General features: G+C 39.6%; 1 protein-coding gene across 1 annotated transcript in view; it reads left to right on the top strand.

The window, feature by feature from the left end:
- Positions 1 to 8,246: 8,246 nt before the first annotated feature.
- The window catches only part of COL25A1 (collagen type XXV alpha 1 chain), a 465,928-nt gene continuing 454,080 nt past the window's right edge, over positions 8,247 to 20,094 (top strand). Inside the window, exons 1-2 of the mRNA XM_078445823.2 lie at positions 8,247 to 9,250; positions 10,594 to 10,663. Of these exons, the coding sequence (XP_078301949.2) occupies positions 8,963 to 9,250; positions 10,594 to 10,663 (358 nt within the window). The 5' untranslated portion in view covers positions 8,247 to 8,962. The remainder of the gene's footprint in view (positions 9,251 to 10,593; positions 10,664 to 20,094) is intronic.

Here is a 20,094-nt window from a genome sequence, read left to right as displayed (position 1 = left end):
CTAAAGAAACAAGTTATCTGCCCCATATCTACTCAACATAAGATAGTGGGACAGGTATAGAATAACTGTGCTAGTCATCCCTGTTTAATTAAAAGTGTGAAAAAAACATCACCAGGAACCACTGGTTCACAGAGCATCTGAAATTCAGCTGGGCACATGTTGGAATTTCTTTGATTAGGGTTGAGGATGATTCCTTCAAGGTTATGATTCTCCATAACTTTTGGCTCTGCCTTTTGGCCCTTTGGTTCTGCACTCTAAGTTCTTTTTTCTTTTTCTTTTTTTTTTTTTTAATGTTTATTTATTTATTTTGAGAGACAGCACACCAGCATAGGGAGAGGCAGAGAAAGAGGAGAAAGAGAGAATTCCAGGCAGGCTCTGCACTGTCAGTGCAGATGCTGGCTGATGCAGGGCTTGATCTCAGGAACCCTGAGCTCATGACCTGAGCCAAAATCAAGAGTTTGATGCTTAGCCAACTGAATCACCCAAGTGCTCCTAAGTTATTTTTTCTTTACCATGAAATACATCTTGTATTTCCAGCTCCACAGTTTTCTTAGCCTGCTTCTTGCCTATAGAGATTTTTAGAGTCTAAAGGTCTCGTCTCTTTTTGTACTGTCTCTTCTTTCAGTTCATGCTCATGTTTTTGCCAGTATAATTTTCTTTAAAGGTTTGTTGGTCTCTTATAAACATTATCAGGTTTCATTCCACTGAGATAGATCATATTCTACTTTGGGTTTATACTGAGACCACTGAGGGATAGCATCCTCAAACTTTGTATATGTTATATTGCTTGATTAAACAGTTCTCTGAGGTAATACTGTGAGATCCTAACAAAAGATAGTATACTCAGCTTTTCTGTTTTTTTTTTTTTTTTTTTTTTTTTTTTTTTTTTTTTTTTTTAAGAGAGTTTCTGGATTTGACCTTGTCCAAAAGTCATTTCTTCATATTAGTGTCAATTGTCATCTGGAGAGGATGGAAAATTTTTCAGTTCTGACAATTCCAGACTTCTTTTTGTTTATGAGTCATTCCTTTAGCTTATCTATCTCCTTTTATATTTTACTACACACAGTAAGAAGACATCTTTTGGAACCATCAGTGTTCTGAATGGAATCTTCTTGGCTAAGTCACACACTTTGTTAAGAACAATTTTCTACTTTCCACATTACCATAGGCAATAATATTGCAATGTCTGCCACTACATAACGAGAATCTGTTTCCTCATAGTTTCCTATGACACTTCCTGCAAATTTCCATTCCAATCAGCAGTGTGTGAGAGTTCCAGTTGCTCTACATTTATAACATTTGTTACTGTCTGTCTCTTTCATTTGACCATTCTGATAGGTGAGTTGTAGTATAACATGCTGGTTTCAACCTGCATTTTTCTATTTATGAGATTGAATACCATTTAAAAACGTTTATTGGTAGGGGCGCCTGGGTGGCTCAGTCGGTTGAGCGTCCGACTCTTGATATCAGCTCAGATCATGATCCCAGGGTCTTGGGATGGAGCCCCTCGTGGAGCTTTGCATGGAGCTCTGTGTCAGGCTCTGTGCTGAGTGTGGAGTCTGCTTAACATTCTTTCTTTCTCTCTCCCTCTCTTTCCCTCTGGTCCTCTCCCCAGTTTATACTCTCTCTAAAATAGAATTAAAAAATGTTTATTGGTTATTTGTAATTGTGTGTGTGTGTGTGTGTGTGTGTGTGTGTGTGTGTGTGTAAAAGTGCTTATTTATGCTTTTGCTCACTTTTCCCTTGAGCTGTCTGGATATTTCTCATAGATTTGTAGGAGTTCTTATATACTCTAGTTCATAAGCCTTTTTCAATTCTATATTTTGCAAATATCTTTTCCTATCCTTTGGCTTGCCTTTTCACTCCTTTTAAGATTTTTTTTTTCTTTTTTGATAAATGAAAGTTCTTCATTTAATGTATCCCAATTTATCCATCATTTACTCTGTGGCTAGTGCTTTCTATGTTTTATTTAAACCTTGCCTTAATCTAAGGTCATGAAGATATTCTCCTATATTAACTTCTAAATGTTTTATATTACTACTTTTTATATTTAGGTTTCTAAGCCATCTCCTTTTGATTTTTATTTGTTCTGTGAAGAAAAGGTTCGATTTCATTTTTTTTTTCTGTGCCAATATACAATTGTCCTAGCATAATTGTTTGAAAAATCCATCTTTTCATCACTGCTCTTCAGTGTCATTGCTTTCCCATATTAAATTCCCATATTAATGCCTATATGTGGGTTTGTTTCTGGTCTCTATTCTATTTCTTTGGTTTAATTTCTGTCTCTGCAGTAATACTAAACTGTATTGATTATCATACCTTCATATATATTTTGGTATCTGATAGATCTAAGTCCTTTTGTTCTTCATAAAAACTATATTAGCCATCTTTAAATGAAAAAATAAATTCTGTGTTGTTCTTGAAATATACAAGATAAAAAACTTGTACATGAATATTCATAGAAGCCTCATTCATATGCAAAAACTGGAAACAATTCAAATGGTCACCAACAAGTGAATACCTAAACCAGTTGTTGAAAAAATGGAATATTACTGTACAATAAAAATAAAAAAAACCAGCATTATATACAGTTCTATAGATAAATCTCAAAAACAATATGTTGAACAAAGAAGTCAGACATAGAAGAATACTATCATATGCTTCCATTTATATGAAGTTCTAGAACATGTACAACTATTCTAAAATGACACAAAACACATCAATGATTGCCTGGGGTAGGGAATTCTTCAAATCATCCTATAGCTGAAAGTTTGCCCTAATGCTATTCTATTCTTGTAAACTGAGATAGGGCTGAAATCATGATTAGGATATACAGGTGCCCCACAGTATAAAAATATACATTTTCTTGCCCTACAGTGTCTATGGATCAGTAGATTGGCACTTTCATTTTTTTATTTTTTGAGAGAGAGAGAGAGAGAGAGAGCGAGCAGGAGAGGTGCAGAGGGAGACAGAGAGAGAATCTTAAGTAGATTCCATACCCAGTGTGGAGCCTGAGGTGGGGCTCCATCCCACGACTCCAGGATCATGACCTGAGCTAAAATCAAAGAGTTGGATGCTTAACTGAATGAGCCATCCAGGTACACCTGGATGGAAACTTTTTAAAGTAATAACACTAATAGCACCAGTAAGAGATAAAATTTATATTGCACTTAATATTAGGCATTGCAATGCTTTACACATATCATCCCATTTACTCACTGCAAAAGAGTAAGTATTACTATATGTATTTTGTAGGTGAGAAAACTGAGGCACAGAGAAGTGTAAGTAATTTATCCACAGTCACACAACTATTCAATGGCAGAGGTGGGTTATGAACCAGGCAGTCTGGCCTTAGAATCTGTACTTGTAACCATGATCTGAATCAATGCTACCAACATGTTCTATCCACACAGCATTACAACAAAATGTCGATTTGGTAAATTCACTGAAAAGTTGCTTTTGATAGAATTAGCAATTAAATCAGCAAATTTTGGGGGAAATCTATTAAGTGGGGTCATTATCTTGTTATTTAAGGTTTGAAAAAAAGTTCCTCTCCTCCCTCCAAATGAAACAAAACAAAAAAAAAAAAAAACAACAAACAAAACTGACTCTGCAGACAGGAATGGGATTATGAAGGAACTGTATTATCTAGATTATTGGATTCATACCCGTCATAAACCCCTTGCTTAACCAGGCTTGTGTAAATGGGATCAGTTCCTTGATCTGTCTGAAAGGGAATTTTTCAGTCTGTCACTGAGAGCCAAATCCTACTTTTCTGCTCTTCTGCTCCTAAAGATATTTATAATTTGTTTGTGATTTATTGAAATTTGCCTGGCTGTGGGAGAACTGCATCTTTTAAATTCACTTCACTGCCTACTCCATTCTATTTGGGAAACTTTGTCTTCTTAAAAGATGTTTCTCTGAGAGCATATTCTCATCTGAAGTTTATGAAATAGCATGTTCAGTACAACACACAATTTATTCTCCCATTTTCTTTATTAAGGTACACAGCGGGTGGTTGTGGGTGTGCAATGATGGCCACAGATCCCCTCATACATTTACTTCTGTTGGAGAACTGTGGTGGTGAACTTTGGTTAAAACTGAGGTTTTAGGAACCTAATTAACCTTAAAAATTAGTGGTGCTAAAAGATATTTTCTAACCAAGTGAAATATTTTTCTGTCATGTAATTAATATCTAACACCAGCATAACATGATTATTCCAGCTATTTATTTTGGTCAGAGACTCTTTCTAAGTACACATAAGACATCAAACTTTTGAGTATGTATTAGTTCACCTCCATCTCATATATCCTCTACTGATCAGCCTCTTAGAGGCCAATAGGAGCAGATTATGCATTTTCTAAAAAAAAAAAAAATTAACACTTCTACCTACTTAGAAAGCTCTTTTCTTCTATCTTCTTAATTTTTTCTCTTTATTTTGTTTTTCTCCTGGTCACCTTCTTTCTCACTTCAACTTCCTGCCATGTTTCTTTGTCAGAAGTCTGTTTATTTCTTTTTTTCAGGGGCCTGGAGATTGGTAACAGTAGTGCTAGCAGTAATGTCAAGTCCTGGGTCATGGTCCTGGCTAGGCTAACGTTAGTCGGGAGGAGAGATGAGAGCAGCTGTACAATTTGACTCGTTTATTATTTTTGAGTTGCACCAATGGGACACATCAAAGAAATAGAACATACTTTACTCAGTTTTATATGCTTCAATAGAGGGCATCCTAATTTTACATGTCATGGGAAAAGGCATATATCTCCAATTCTTTCCCAGTGGGCATGTCAGTAAAACAGAAATACACAAATATTTGACTGACAGAGATTGTTATTACAGGGCCTGCTTGAGTTATAGGGCAATATGGTGGTTATAACAGTGCTTATGATGCTGTAGCATATGAAGACTGATTTTTTGAGGGGCCTGAGATTCTATAAGCATCCTATTGTTGTTGTAATAAATTACCAAAAACTCAGGGTATTGAACAATACAAACGTATTAATTATAGTTGTGATGGTCAGAAGTTCTAAAATCAAGGGGTTAGTAGGCTGCATTTTCTGGAGGCTCTAGGGGAGAATTCGATCCTTGACTTTTTCAGCTTCTAGGGACAGTCCATATTCTTTTGCTTCCATCTTCAAAGCTAGTATTCATATCACCCTGGCCTGTACTTCTGCGATCACATCTCCTCTCACTATGAGACTTTGTCTCTTTCTTATTAGGACACTTGTGGCTACACTGGAGTCACCTCTTATAAGAACCCTTGTGCTTAAACTCTGTCTCTCTTTTATAAGGACACTTGTGGGTTACACTGTAGTTACACTGGGGCTACACATGGTAGAAGAAAATCTCCCCAAGATTCTTAACCTGATCACATCTGCAAATCCAGACATTCCTCATTTACAGATTTTGGGGAATAGAATGTGGACATCTTTAGGGGTCCATTAATCTTTCAATCACATACCTATTGTGCAACCAGCTGCTTACTTTTTCTTACTACTGATATCAGTCTTAGGTAAATTGGAGTCAGATGGACTGTACCATTTTTAGTGCTATTTTTACTTTTTTGAATCTTTTTCCACATAGGAACCAAAACAACACCTCTGCTCTGATGAATTTACAGAACAATATGGGTTTAGATCACCGGAGCTTTCTTGATCTATGTATTCTCTGATATCGATGCAGAGAATCTGCTGGGTTTTGACATATTAAGGGCTAATGACTGGTACATTTCTGGGGTATTGTGCCCACCAAAGAAATAAAGCAAAACTAATCCTCTGGCTAAAGATCCCAAATCCACAAAATACCAACTTGATTATCTCTCTACTGAGATCTAACAGTTCTGAGAGCTTGGGAGAATTGTTAATGTACCTTCTCATGGCCAAATTCCATAAAGCATGATATAAGAATACTTCATCATCTGAATTATGTGACCTACCGACAACATTGGTCAACACAGAAAATGGCCTTTCTACTGAAATTTCAAAAGAGTGGTGCCTTACTCTAAAGAAAGTTCTTCATTCTCTGTCTCCATACTTTCATTAGAGAAACTGGCATAGAGAACGTGAGGGGGAAGATGAGCAATGAGGAAGGTGAGATAACAGACACCAGGTGGTGATTGGTAACGCATATTATTTCCACCCTAAGGACAATAGAAAGTATTGAAGGAATTGAGGTAGGGGCAAGGCAGAAATCAAGGGTTATTTAGTGGTATTTTGGCTTGGGGACACTGGATGGATGGCAGCTCCATTTATTGAAGTGGAAAACAAAGAAAAAGGTAGGGTTCATAGGTTCGGAGGTAGGATGCAGATTAAGTTGAATTGCTTGTGAGACATCCAAGTGGAATTAGCAAACATGCAGTTAGCTTTATGGGTCTGAGGCTTGGGAGAGAGGTTTGGGCTTGCAAATATAGTTATTACTTTTCAGTTTATGGATGGTAATTGAGAGCACTATTGGAGATTGTGTACAGAGTTAGAAGATGGTATAAGATAAAGACCTAAGAAGCACCAACATTTAGAGAACAGGCAGAAGGATATGCCTGCAAAGGAGACTAAGGAATGGTTTAGAGAAGTAACTGGAAAATCAGAAAGACTTGACATGTTAAACAAATTTGTACCTATTCCTTGGGTGTCATTACTTGGAAACACGTTTCATCACGACTACGTGTAACTTGAAAATTGTTTCCTTACATATAAAATGGGGCCAATAATTCCTTACTGGCATCAGAGGGTTATGAGTTTCAAATGAAAAAATTTACTTAAAAAAATTTTGTAAAGTGTTACTCCAGTGGTTCTCAAACTTAAGTGTGTAACAAAATCACTAGGAGGGCTCCTTACAAGACAGATTTATGTTTCTGATTCATTAATAGAAGTAGTTTCTGGGTTAGTAGATGCAGGGAGGGGTCCCTGAATTTGGAATTTTCATAAACTCTCAGTTGAAGATGTTGCCCATGTGGGACCACCCTTTGAGAACTACTCTGTAATACGAATGTAAGGAATTATGTTTTGATTTTACAGCACAATTCACTGTTTTCCTCCTATTTTGTGTCTGTTGCATCCCCTACTTTTTTCATTCCTGTATCTGCCATCAAATGATGTTGAAACATCTTTACCCTGCATTCTACCTTGGCAACATTCTTTTACATTTGTGAAAGATTAGCTCAGTGCAGTATTTCCTTGGTTTTTACATTAATGAGCATCGATCTGATATCAGCTTGATTAAGAAGGATAAGAAAAATATATGGTATTTCCCATGGGGAGGAGGAGATAAGGGACTTTGTGGAGTAAAAGGTGAGATTTCCCCCCCCCCCCCAAAGTCAATTAGATGTAAAATGCTACTTATTACCTACTTTCAAAAATCCCATTAGAGAACTTGTAATTTGATCCAGAGGGAGGAGAGTCAGGTAAGAGGAAAAATTGACCTCATTCTTCAGTCCTTTCCTAAATCCTGAGAACTGTATGTACTTCCACGCTCCCTCTTACAATCCCACAAAACGGGGAATCAGGAAAACGCATTAGCACCCTAGTACAGACTAGGAGCACCGAGCGGGGAGGAGACCCGGCCCCATCAAGACAGAAGGAAACTGGGGGAGGGGAGAGAAAACTTCCCCCTGTCGGAGACAGCAGCGTGGCCGTGGGAAGAGAAGGGAAGTGGGGACATTTACCTCAGTCAGACACTCCGCCTCTGGGCATGTAGGAAAGCGAGGGAGGCGGGGGAAAGGTTGCACAGGAGCGAACTCGCAATAGCTCCGGCCACTGCTTTTGAGCGAGGATCTGGATGGAGAGCTAGAGCTTTCTGCTTCACTTCTTCCCTCCTGGAGGCCATTTCTCCTTATTTAACAGGGATAAAGACGGGGCGCTGGGCCGAGTCAGGATAAGCCAAAGTTGCCGCCTTCCCCACGTAGACCCCGCTCCGGCCCCTGGCCCAGGCGGGAGATGCGGCCTTAGGGGACGCTGAAGTTACTCCGTGGAGGGGGAGGGGTCGCCAGGCTCCCCTCCAATCACGGTGGCCGCTTCCGCTATTTGCATGTGTTATGCTAATACAGACCTCCCGCTCAGCTCCCTCCGAGCTCTCCGCCCCCTTGGAGGGTCTCCGGCGGAGCCCGCCGGCTGGGCGAAGGTGAATACATTATGCTAATGAGGCGGGCTTCTGCCCGGGCTTTGGAAGGGGGCGCAATGCTGCGGGAGCCCGGGGCTGGAGGCCGGGCGCCGGGAGGGGGTCGGGGGAGGGACGTCGTGCTCGGAGCGCGCGCGCACACACGCACACACTCACACACGAGCATCCCGAAGGGTATATAAGGCTCGCACCCGCGAGGCTGCGGAGATACTTCGTGCAGCCGCGACTTCAGCCTCGCCCCTCGAATTTGCTCCTTGGGTTATTTCGTTTTCCTGTCTCCTTTCCCCCTTAGCCACCCCTTTTGCGCTGCGCTCTCGCGGTTTCTCTCAGCCTTTCTGCCTGGAACTGAATGTAGGTAGGAAACAGGTCGGCGTGCGGAAAAACACTGAATAGGCAGAAATAAGGCAAACTAACAGAGACGCAACAGGTCGGGTGCTCGGTGGCGAGGGCGAGCGGCGGCCCCTCGCTGTGCCTCTCGCGCAGTCCCCTTGGAGCCTGGGCGGGCGCTGTCGAGGACCCTTTCTGAGGTGTTCGTCCTCTGAGGGGCTAGGAGGGCCATCCGGGTGGGTTTCATTCCGGTTTTAACCTTTTTTGCCACCAGTCCCCAGACTGAGGGTGCTTTTCACTCCCAGCTGGGGGGAGAGAAGAGAGCGGAGAGGATGGTCCACGACCGCTGGTCTCGGCGCTGAGGAAAGCGGAGCTCCATCTCCGTGCCCCGACTCGGTCTCCGCCAACTAGTTGTGCAGCCACCCAGACTGAACTTTTGGAGGAATCGTCCTTTTTCTTTCCTTTCAAGATTCTTGGAAGTGGTAGAGAGTGGGAGGCGAAGCCGAGGCAGCTGATCCCTCCACGATGCTGGTGAAGAAGCATGCGGGGAAAGGTGGGGGCCGGGAGCCAGGCTCCGAGGACCCGAGGCAGCGTTGTGCCTGGACCGTGCCGCCGTGCACCTCCCTGGCGGCCCTTCTCTCAGTGGTGGCCCTGATGTCTTGTCTGTACCTTGGGGTGAAAACCAACGACCTCCAGGCGAGGATCGCTGCTCTCGAATCCGCAAAAGGGGACCCTTCCATCCATCTGCTCCCTGATCGCCTGGATCAGCTCAAAGCAGTGGTGCAAGAGAAAGTGGAGCAACTTCTGGCTCAGGTGTGAAAGGCTGGGGTATTTTGCACGTGGATAATGTCTTGCACAGGCGTGATTCTGTGTACACGATCAGCCTCTACCCTTACTGTATGCATACTTGGTGTGGCTGGGTGTGCATACGCTAGGCGACCATTTATGCTCACTGTAGCCTATTATTTGTATATGCACATCCTTTGGTATCACACTCTCTGTCTCTATCATCTTCCCTCACTCTTAATGTTTGCATGCTAAACGTATATGGAGGACTGAAAGAGGGAAGGGTGGCCAGAAAGGCAGCGTGGCATTTTATCTCTTTTTAGTTTTCTAGAGTGACATACTAATCTTTTCCAATTTTTTGGAGAATATTCCTTGCAAAGCTAACATCTGTTAGGTCCTTCATATATTATAAGAAGGTTCGTGCCATAGGTGTTATTAATACACAAATGGTAATCACTCTTAAAAATGAAGTAAACCTATATGTGATTTTAAATTGATCATTTCACACGTTAGATGTTTTCATATTTAATGTTTGAAAAGAAAAAAAATGTAGCTTATTTTTTTTTTATAAAGGATGCAGTGGCAGGGGTGTTTATGCATGCAGCGCCATTGCAGTTGCGAGTTGGAAGGAATCTAGGTTACGTTTATCAAACCAGGGGTGGCATTACACTAGAGTTAGGGGGTTTTCTGGAACTTGCTCTAACGACAGAGAGGCTGTGTGGCAGTAGTTGCAGCATGGCGTGATAAACAGTTGACCTTCATGTACACAATATTGGGTGTTTCAAAACCCATAGGTTGGGGCGCCTGGGTGGCGCAGTCGGTTAAGCCTCCGACTTCAGCCAGGTCACGATCTCGCGGTCCGTGAGTTCGAGCCCCGCGTCAGGCTCTGGGCCGATGGCTCGGAGCCTGGAGCCTGTTTCCGATTCTGTGTCTCCCTCTCTCTCTGCCCCTCCCCCGTTCATGCTCTGTCTCTCTCTGTCCCAAAAATAAATAAAAAAAACAAAACAACAAAAAAAAAAAAACGTTGAAAAAAAAAAAAACCCATAGGTTACCTAAAACTCCAGCATGGTAAAGCCAGGTTTTGGCATTGACTGCATGTGCTTGAGCTGAGGGAGAAAGTGGAGGGTGGTGGTAATTGAAGAATGGAGAAAGATGTTGTACAAGTCCAGCAGTCTTGACACGGTGTCAGAAGTCATTTCTTTTTTTAGGGCTTGGGTACTGTTACCTTTTGACTAAAGTCCAAGTACATATGTAAATGTTAGTTATGCAGGCTATCAAATGCTGGTAAATCAAGCATATGGCCAGAGAGTTCCTAAAGAATCTGTTTCTCTACAATGCTACTGATGACAATACCTCTTCTTTTCCTACAGAGATCCTATGAACATATGGCTAAAATAAGAATCGCAAGAGAAGCACCTTCAGAGTGCAACTGCCCAGCAGGTAAAATGGAACTTATTTTTTAACAAGGTTTCCTCCATAGCAGAGTATTTTTAAAACAAAAGTCCTGTATCTGTCAAGTCTACCTGTAATAATAGTAAAGAAAGAATGCAGGCCCAACTTACTTTAATAAAATCAACATGTCTCAGTCAAAAGAATGGCAAATAAAGCCCCAAATATTATTTTAAGCAGCATACCAAGGCCTGTTAGGGGAAAACAAAGGAGATAAAGATAATCACCAAGAAAAATACAAGCAAGATGGCATACAAAGACTAAGTTTTTAGATTCACAGATTTGAAAAATATTCTTCCTTTTTATTCAGTTTTAATGTCTGTGGTGAAAAGGACTGCAGAACATGTTAGATTCTGAATTCCCTGGTGGCTCATACTGCATTAGTACAGATCTCCATTTGTTCCCTTTGACATACGGTTATGTTAGTAAATTACCCTAACCTCCTCACCTGCTTTTATTCTTTTCTATCAAAAAGGTTCTCTCTCCTATCCTACAGCTAATGATGACGACTGAAAGAAAATAAAATTCTTTATCTTGAGCTTCTTATTATGAACTATTGCATTCTTGATGACTTCTCAGAAAAGGCTGTTCTGTCTTTTCATTTTTCTGTGTAGCTTTAGGGAACTGTTTTAATGACAGCATATTAATAGAAGGATGGAGAAGAGAGACATCAGTGAATAGAAACTCCTATGTAATCATTAAATCTTCATTCACAGATCTCTGAGGCTTGGTAGTCAGTCATCTATGGGTCTAACAGTTTGGGAGGCATTGGAATTTGTCTACTGGAAAACCTCTAGCGGATTCAGCTGATATAAGCCATGAAAAGCTCCCATAAGTTTTGAGATTTTTATTTCAGATAAATGTTGTTAATGCATTTACAAGCGTTTTCTTTTTTTTCATCATCACTATAGAAAAATGAGTCTGTTACCTTTTCTTTAATTTTCAGGAACATGATACTTTAGATGATACTGATATTCAGAAAGGCTAGTTCCTGTGTTTTTTCATATTCTGGATTTTTTTTTTTTTCTCACGAGAGCGTGTTTTGACACAACTAAACCAGGCACCATGGTTAGAAGTTTCAAATGTTAGCTCCTGGTTGTACATCATGAAAATTTTACCATTTATGTTCTGCTGCATTGTTGACCATAACCCAGCTGGTTTGTTTGTTTGTTTCAATTGAGAAGATATACACATTAGATAACAAGAAAACAAAGAGTTAATGTTTGACATTGGAGATTTCATTCTTGGTTTTTTTCAGTTGGGAAAGACCTCAGAAGTCAGAAATTCAAGGAAGGCACTTTTCTAGTGCAGGAATTAACTTCCAACAACCTCATCAGCCTGTAGGGATTATTTAAATTCCCAAGACAGTTGGTACAGGACTTCACTGATCATACCACTTAGACTCTGCATTTTCTGTATGTAGTATTCTTGTTAGCTGTGTGAAAAACAAACCTGTTTAATTAATAGGATTCTTAGTGAATTTGGTAAAATTTAGAAAAGCGACAACCGCAGCACTGAGTTGTTTTTTGTAGTTAAATCTGCTTCTTGATGTTTGATGCAAGTTAGTTATTGAGGTCTAATTTGTAATCTGGAGGAAAGTCATTACATTTAGAGGGCACCTTATATTATCTTGGAACATCGTTTTGAAACGTTTTCTTCTTAACATATTAACTTCATAATAAATGGTGATTTTACCCTAAGAACACACAAATAAATGATGAATTGGTGATTTCCTTGGCCTTTTGTTGGTTCTCACTAATGGCTGCTTTACTTTCTTGCCACCACTAGAGCTCCACATTACATCAGTTTTCACCAGATGTAATGAAGAGGTAGACATTTGAAGGTGTACAATCTAAGACACAGAATCAAACATGTTTCTTGCTGACAAATCACTATTATAGAAATGCTATAGTATTTTTTTAGTTTGCGGAATAATCAGACATCATCAAAATAAAGGCATTATTTTGAACATAGTATCCTGGGAGGAAACAAGTTATTTTGAATTATGGCTAGTGAGGTATTGTCTTAGGGAATGAATGGCCTGGCCCGGAGGATTAGAAAGGAGATATGGAGCTTCCCACCTGGTTTGGCTCTAACCCTGGTTTGCGGTGACTAAGAGTTGTCACCCAGACATCTGTTTGTAGGGCAGAGTGAGACAAGTCTGTGACCTCAGCTCAGTTCCTGTGGACACATGCCCACCCCTTGAAGTTGACACTCTTGTTGACAGTTTCCGTCACAGAGCCAAGGACTGATAGCAAAGGGCCAATGCCCTGTTGTTTGTGTTCGCTTTAATTGCTTTTGATAGAACTCAGTCCCAGTGAAGTTTATCCAGGTAGGCTACAAGGAAGTCGTAGAATTTATAAATTTTTTGTTTTTTTTTTTAACACAGGAAAGAACTTTTGTGGAAAAGGGATGGGAAAGACTATTATTGAATGGTTTGTAATTGTAGGGGAAGCACTCTTATTTAATCTTCCCAACAACCTTGGGAGTTAAGTGCTACTAATCTCATATTTACAGATGAAGAAACTGGACACAGAGAAGGTGACTGACTTAGCATAGTAAAGGCAGGGTCACAATTCATGCCCACATCTGACAAAATCAAAAGCACAAAGTCTAATAAACAATAGAAAAGGAATATAGGTTTTGGACTGGACAGGACTGGAATCCTGGGTCTACTACTAAGTAACTGTGGGACCTTCTCTATATTCCAGGTTCCTCATCCACAAAAAAGTGTCATATACTAACTACCTTCCTCAGAAGTTGATAATTTGCATAAAGTGTGGCATTTTAGTGGTTATTCATTAGATAATAGTTATTATTCTTTTTAATATATTATGCACTGCTTAACTCTAACCTGGTCCATGGGGACGCATGATATAGGTGGGAAAACTTAGCCCTGGAGATGTATATAACTTGTTCAAAACCCAAAGGCTAGTTAATGGCAGGCTTTGGATTAGAATACTGTGGTTAGTTAAGCAAATATATCTGCAGATCATTCATGCAGATAATCAAAATGAGTCAGTATCTCTTAGTACTATATCAATGGAGATTGGTTCTTTATAGATATTTATATTAGTCTAATAAATTGTTTTTACCAAATTTGAAGGAAAAACTTTTGACCTTGTAGGTAAACCATGATTGAAGTGGTTAGAATTTGGGATTAAAAGAGTATGAGGATATGTCTTTACAGTTTTGATAACACATGTTTTCTAAAAGAAGTGCTTTAACTGTCTGACTCATTTTCACACTTATTTTTTTTTAAATGTTTATTTATTTTTGAGACAGAGAGAGAGAGAGAGGGAGGGAGGGAGTGTGTGAGCAGGGCTAGAGGAGGGGCAGAGAAGGGAGAGACAGAACTCGAAGAGGGCTCCAGGCTCCGCACTGTCAGCACAGATCCTGACTCGGGGCTCAAACTCAGGAATTGTGAGATCGTGACCTGAGCTGAAGTCAGACACGTAACCGACTGAGCCACCCAGGCGCCCCTCATTTTTACACTTATTTTTTAACAGTTTTATTGAAGCATAATTTATAATACTTACCCATTTTAAGTGTATGAATTAAAAAAAGTTAAATAAATTTATAGAGTTGGGCAACCATCACCATAATCTAATTTTAAGTCACCTTTGTTGCTTCCCGAAAATTTACATTTACTTTTTTCATGTGCTTGGAGAAATTCTAGTTTTTGAATATTTGCTTTAAAGAAACCCCATAATAAAATGAAAAAGCCATGCAAATTGAAGCTCTGCTTAGCACAATATTTGCTTTAGTAGTAGCTGAACCATAGACGTTCAGCTGACATCCCGTGGCTTGGCTTCGGTAAAACTTGACCCTCATAGGAGTGAATAAATTGGCTGTTTGCTATGGCTGTAGAATCCTGTTTTGGGTTTTGTTCTTGGAGCCCTGCATCAAGTGTGTATAAACCAGGCATATTTATAGGAGGGTTTCTGTGTTCCAACTGGTAAAGAACACTGGGAGCCAGACAGCCAACCAAAAGATATTTAGATCAGAAATGTTTCTGTACCCTACTCATCAGTAGTGTTGTTTTCCCAGGATATTAGTTACAAGAACCTCTAAGCTGTAATGGATAGAGAATGTGAATGGGCAATAAAGAATCCAGAGTTATAATCCTGGCTTTGTTATTAACATGTTGTACAATCTTGGACAAGTCATTTCCCAAAAGAATGACTTTTATAGGCTCTATTTTCATATCCTTAAAATAAGGAGTATTGGACTAGAATGATTTTGAAGGGCATTTGTTGCTTCTCTAGGTTTAAAGAGCCTGCTGTGTGCCAAATATCATGCTAGCTACTGGGAATATGCTGATGAACAAGGCAAACTTGGTATCTGCCCTCATGGAGCTTACATTTCAATGAGAATGACAGACATTTATTTAAAAATAGCATAAATTTGGGGCACCTGGGTGACTCAGTCGGTTAAGCAACTGACTTCGGCTTGGGTCATGATCTCACCGTTCGTGGGTTCCAGCCCCGCATGGGGCTCTGTGCTGACGGCTCGGAGCCTGGAGCCTGCTTCAGATTCTGTATCTCCCTCTCTCTCTGCCCGTCCCCTGCTTGTGCTCTGTGTCTCTCTGTCTGTCTCACAAAAATAAATAAAATGTAAAAATCGCATAAATTTAGTCATGACAAGTGCGACCTCGAAAAAGAACTGTGTGCTTTGGAGTACATGACCACAATTTCTTTCATATTGTAAATACTAGGACTTTATTGTTCTTTTCTCTGGGGGTGGAGGGTAGAGAAATGCACAGTAGGAGAAATCATAATATGAGAAAATCTGTGTTTTGATTACAAATAAAAGTGCTAGCAATGTATAAAAAGCTGCTTTGCATAACCTCACCTGGCTTTGGCATTCCAAGAATTTATGGTCAGATAAATGTATATTGATACCTGATTTACCTATATTGATACCCAACTGAAACAAAAAAGCGGCTTTAATATATAAGGTTTGTGATAAATCGGATGGTGATTTATTCTTCTACATTTCTCCTGAACACAGTGAGATTTGGGCTGGATAAGAGTCCAAACTTCCTGTCTGGTGGTACTAAACAGTGTCCTTGCACTTGTCTCCTCTACATTCATTGATAATGATGAAATGGAGTGCAGCTACTCATCAGCTTGGAGAGTTTAGCTGGAGATAATAAAGATATACTATATAACTTTCAATGTTCCTATACACCCTGCAAGTCTATGAAAATTACTGTATACAAAAAAAAAAAAAAGAATAAATGTAGGCAAATAAAAGTACCTCTGATTCATGTATGTGAGTAATACAGCCTCTGGTGATAGGCTTTGTGATATCTTCTCAATTTTTGGTAGAAATACATGTTACTGTAGCTTTAAGGTTGTGCACCCTTTTCCATCATATGGGAAGACCTTTATATTACCTTGCTAACATAAATTTACTTTATCATATAAGGCGTGTATTTCCTACCAACATGGTTTTTCACTTATGCTGTACGTTTTTCCTAACCAGCTGCACAATGAATGGATGGAGTGCATTGAGTAAGGGCATAATATGTGTAGATTTTCAATTATGTAAGGTAAAGAACAGTCAGAAATGGTTTGCAGAAAGAAAGCAAATTAAAATGCTATAAATGTTATTTAAATGAGAATAGCAGGCTTTCCTCTCCTTTCCTAAGGCCAGACAATACAATGTGACACCCAAGCACCTCAAAGCATTCGTGTTACATGGTTTCAGTCCTAATGAGCACAGCAGTTTGGGTGTAACACTTAGTTGGTCCAGTAATGACAGCTGGCAAAATGCCCTGTCACCCAAAGGACCAGGGACAAATTGCCTCTTGAAGCAGTGTTCTTGTTTCTTAGCTTCTCTTCTGCGTTTCTTGTCTAAAAATTATTAAGAAGTTATTTCTTCAAGTCTTCTTTTCTCTTTCTTACCTGGGTAATTCTGTTTTTCTATGAACTGGGAATTATTTAAGAAAAGGGTATCCGTTCTGCATAGGGGTTAATTCTTTCTGGCTCACTTGATAAACGTACAGATACAAGTAGCCTTGCAGGGCCATAATAACCTCTTGCGCTTATGATTGGTTTCTAACTGTGCAAAATCAACTACATGACGTTTACAAAACCACTATTTGAATGTCAAAATTAGCTCTAGGAATGGAGAAGGAAGGCATCCTCTCTAGATGAAATTAGGTAAATGGAGAGCTGGTGGTGGGGAAACATGCCAGAACGAGGACTGTTTTACAGTCCAGGGGGGCCATTTCCTGCTTCAGGGGGAACCACACTAGACACTCATCAAAATGACATCAATCTTTGTTATCTTGAGTGGAAACCATCCAAAACCTATTATGAAAAAGTGTTTTTATTCCATCCTACCACTTTATAAACATTACTTGGTGATTTGATGGAAGCTGAGAATGTGAAAACAATGCATGGGTTAGTCTGGGCTACAGGCTGTAGCCAATATGTGACTGCTCAACACAGAAGCATCCCCACCCTCCGTGGCTTGCCAGTATGGGTGAAGATCCATGCCGTGAATATCCACTCATGATATTTAATACTTTTTTTCCCAATGTGTGTTAACAATGACTATGGTATACCTGCATATTGAATGCTTAGCTATGTATAGTTATTGTTTCATTTGGGATGTGTTCAGCACTCTTGCAGTTAAAAAATATTTTAAAACTGACCTTTAAGAAGGAGGGATGCAGAAGACTGGGAAGCAGAAGGATATGGAATTACTCACAAATTAAAATCGACCACTTTTCACCGGTATCATATATTCTTTCAAATGACTACTCTGTGAGTCTCTTAGGTATAGGATTCCTTAAAGAAATGCCACCAGATGGCAGACACCTTCCCTCTGTGACCACAAGGAGGAGGAACTGAGCTGAATAGTGGGACTTCGGTCAGCCTCTTCCCAGTTCAATTCCTAGCTGATTTCTTGACTTCTGTTCGCAATGGAAGAGATTAATGGGGGGAAGCAAGTAATTTCTTCCACCTATATTTGAAGACTAGAATGTCCTATGAGCTTTTAAAACAATTTAATTTAAAACAATTTAAAACAATTATTTAAAACAATTTAATAAATTTCACATTTGTATTAGTCATTATTAGTTATTTAGTAGATCAATTCACAGTTAGGAACTTGAAGCCAGTATTCTAATAGCTAGAATACATGAACTAAATATAATTGAATTTATCAACTGGGGATTTTGTGCTCATCCTTTGTAATTTCTCAGAATCAAGAATTGTTTGAAATCACGATCACGATTTTGACATCATTTCATCTGTCGTGTCCGTTTTAACTTCAGTTACCACATGATAGTTGAAATGGGTTCTTTATTGTGTTCTTTAGCCTGATTGCTTAGTCTGATTTCCAGGAATGCCCCAAACTGTGTCTGTTCCTTTGGCTAAAAAAATTTTAGATTTTAGAAATTCTAGGCTTCTGGGTTATGTACACAAAGTTTTTATTCTTCTATTTGAAATGTGGTCAGCACATATTTAAGTACAATTTTCACATTTAGGCTAAGTGGCTGAGTAAATGGGATGAATTGTAGCCAGCTCTAGTTTGCACATTATGGTACATTTGAGAGTCAGAATATATCTAACTGGAAGTAGTCGCAGGGGTAGAGTCTATTTTTTCTTTCTTTATCAAAGAGGTCACATGTAAGAGGAGTAAAAGGGGAGGAGGGAAAAGCCACCCACATCCCATAATCTCTTGGAATCATACCGCTTTGTCTTCATTTTTAGTAAGTCTAGTGTTTTAGAGTTCTTACAAGGTAGAGAGAGTCAGAGGAATTCTCCATTATAGCTCTATCTCCAGCATCCTCTTTGGCCCTTGTAGCAGTGAATGGGAGAACAAAATCTCTTAGGAATCCCTCCTTCAAGTCTGTTACAGGACCAGAGTTGTGTTCTTATTTTTGATCCTTAAGATGCTAGAATTAAATATGCCTGGAAAACTGATACAGTTCTTTCCCAGCATTCCAGGATCTTAGGTCAGTTCCGGCAGCTATCAAAGGTAAGTTGTTTGTGTAACCCTTCTAGGAATTATGAAACTCCAATTTGTGTCTCAGGGGCTCTAGAATCCAGCTGGTATTTTTTAGATGTACATGATATGACCATAAGGTAAAACATCCACAAAGCACCAACCTTTTGACTTTGAAGTCGTGCTAGAAATACTGGCAAAATCTAGGGGTAAGTGAACTTTGGAATACTAAAAGTCATTTTTTTTTTTTTTTTTTTTTACTTGAAAGAATTAAGGCTCAAGGTCCGAGAAGATAAAGTTAGAAAGGAAATAAGCTTCTTAAATAACTGCCTTTCTGAGGATGGATACCAATTTGATTGGGGGCGGTCATATGAGTGCAGTGGGTTAAGTATCAGCTGACTCTTGTGGGCAGATCCTGACCCTAACTGCTAAGTGGTCTCATGGTATAATTGTATCCTACTTCCTGAGGGAGTGTGTTGGGAGTGCACTTCTACCAATGTCATTTATGAGCTTCATGGTTGGGGTTCTGGTTTGTATCTGTGTATCTCTAGGGCTTATTGTAGAATTCTCTACAGAAGATTCTTTATAAATGTTCATAATGATTATAATGGATATCTGTCAACTTGACCTGGTTGAGGACTTTTATTGAGGTTTATCTCTTTATATACACTAATATTCTTATCCCCAGGACTTTTTAACATTTTCCCTGAGGACTTTGTGGGCCATAATATATTAAAGCTAATACAAATCTTGGAGATCAAGTAGTTCAGGGGCTTTCCAATATTTCTTAAAGAAGCTGAACTGTTCAATCTTTTTTATTTATTTATTATTATTATTATTTTTGAGAGACAGAGACAGAGTGCGATCAGGGGAGGGGCACAGAAAGAGGGAGACACAGAACTGGAAGCAGGCTCCAGGCTCTGAGCTATCAGCACAGAGCCCAACGTGGGGCTCGAACTCACAACCCGTGAGATCATGACCTGAGCTGAAGTTGGATGCTTAACCGACTGAGCCACCCAGGTGCCCCTGAACTTTTCCATCTTATGAGGAAATGTACTAAATGAAATTGGATGTAATGTTAGCTACACCTCCCCCATGCTGGCCCCTGAGGTATCTCCATAGGACCTTAGGACTCCATAGAGGATCTATTAGAGGACCTATTAGAAGATCACTGGAAGTCCAATGTCCAGTGTGATATCATCTCCCACGTCTAGCGATACTATATACTTGTTAACACAGAAACTGCCTCCAAAATTTTGTAATTAGAAATATTACTAAGAATGATAGAGGCAAAATTATTTATTAAGAAATGAATAGAATCCAGAAACAACTATTAATGTCATATTGTCTCTTTACTGGGTTGTACTGGCCCAGCAAAGAAGGTATAATAATGGTGGTAGCACAGGAAAGCTGGGAAGATGCACTGTGTAACTGAGTATGATCCTGTTTATCAGAAA

The sequence above is a fragment of the Panthera onca genome, chromosome B1, assembly GCF_046562875.1.
Source record: "Panthera onca isolate mPanOnc1 chromosome B1, mPanOnc1 haplotype 2, whole genome shotgun sequence".
NCBI lineage: Eukaryota > Metazoa > Chordata > Mammalia > Carnivora > Felidae > Panthera > Panthera onca.
The sequence above is the reverse complement of the archived record's forward strand: the minus strand, read 5'-3'. Positions and strand labels throughout refer to the sequence as shown.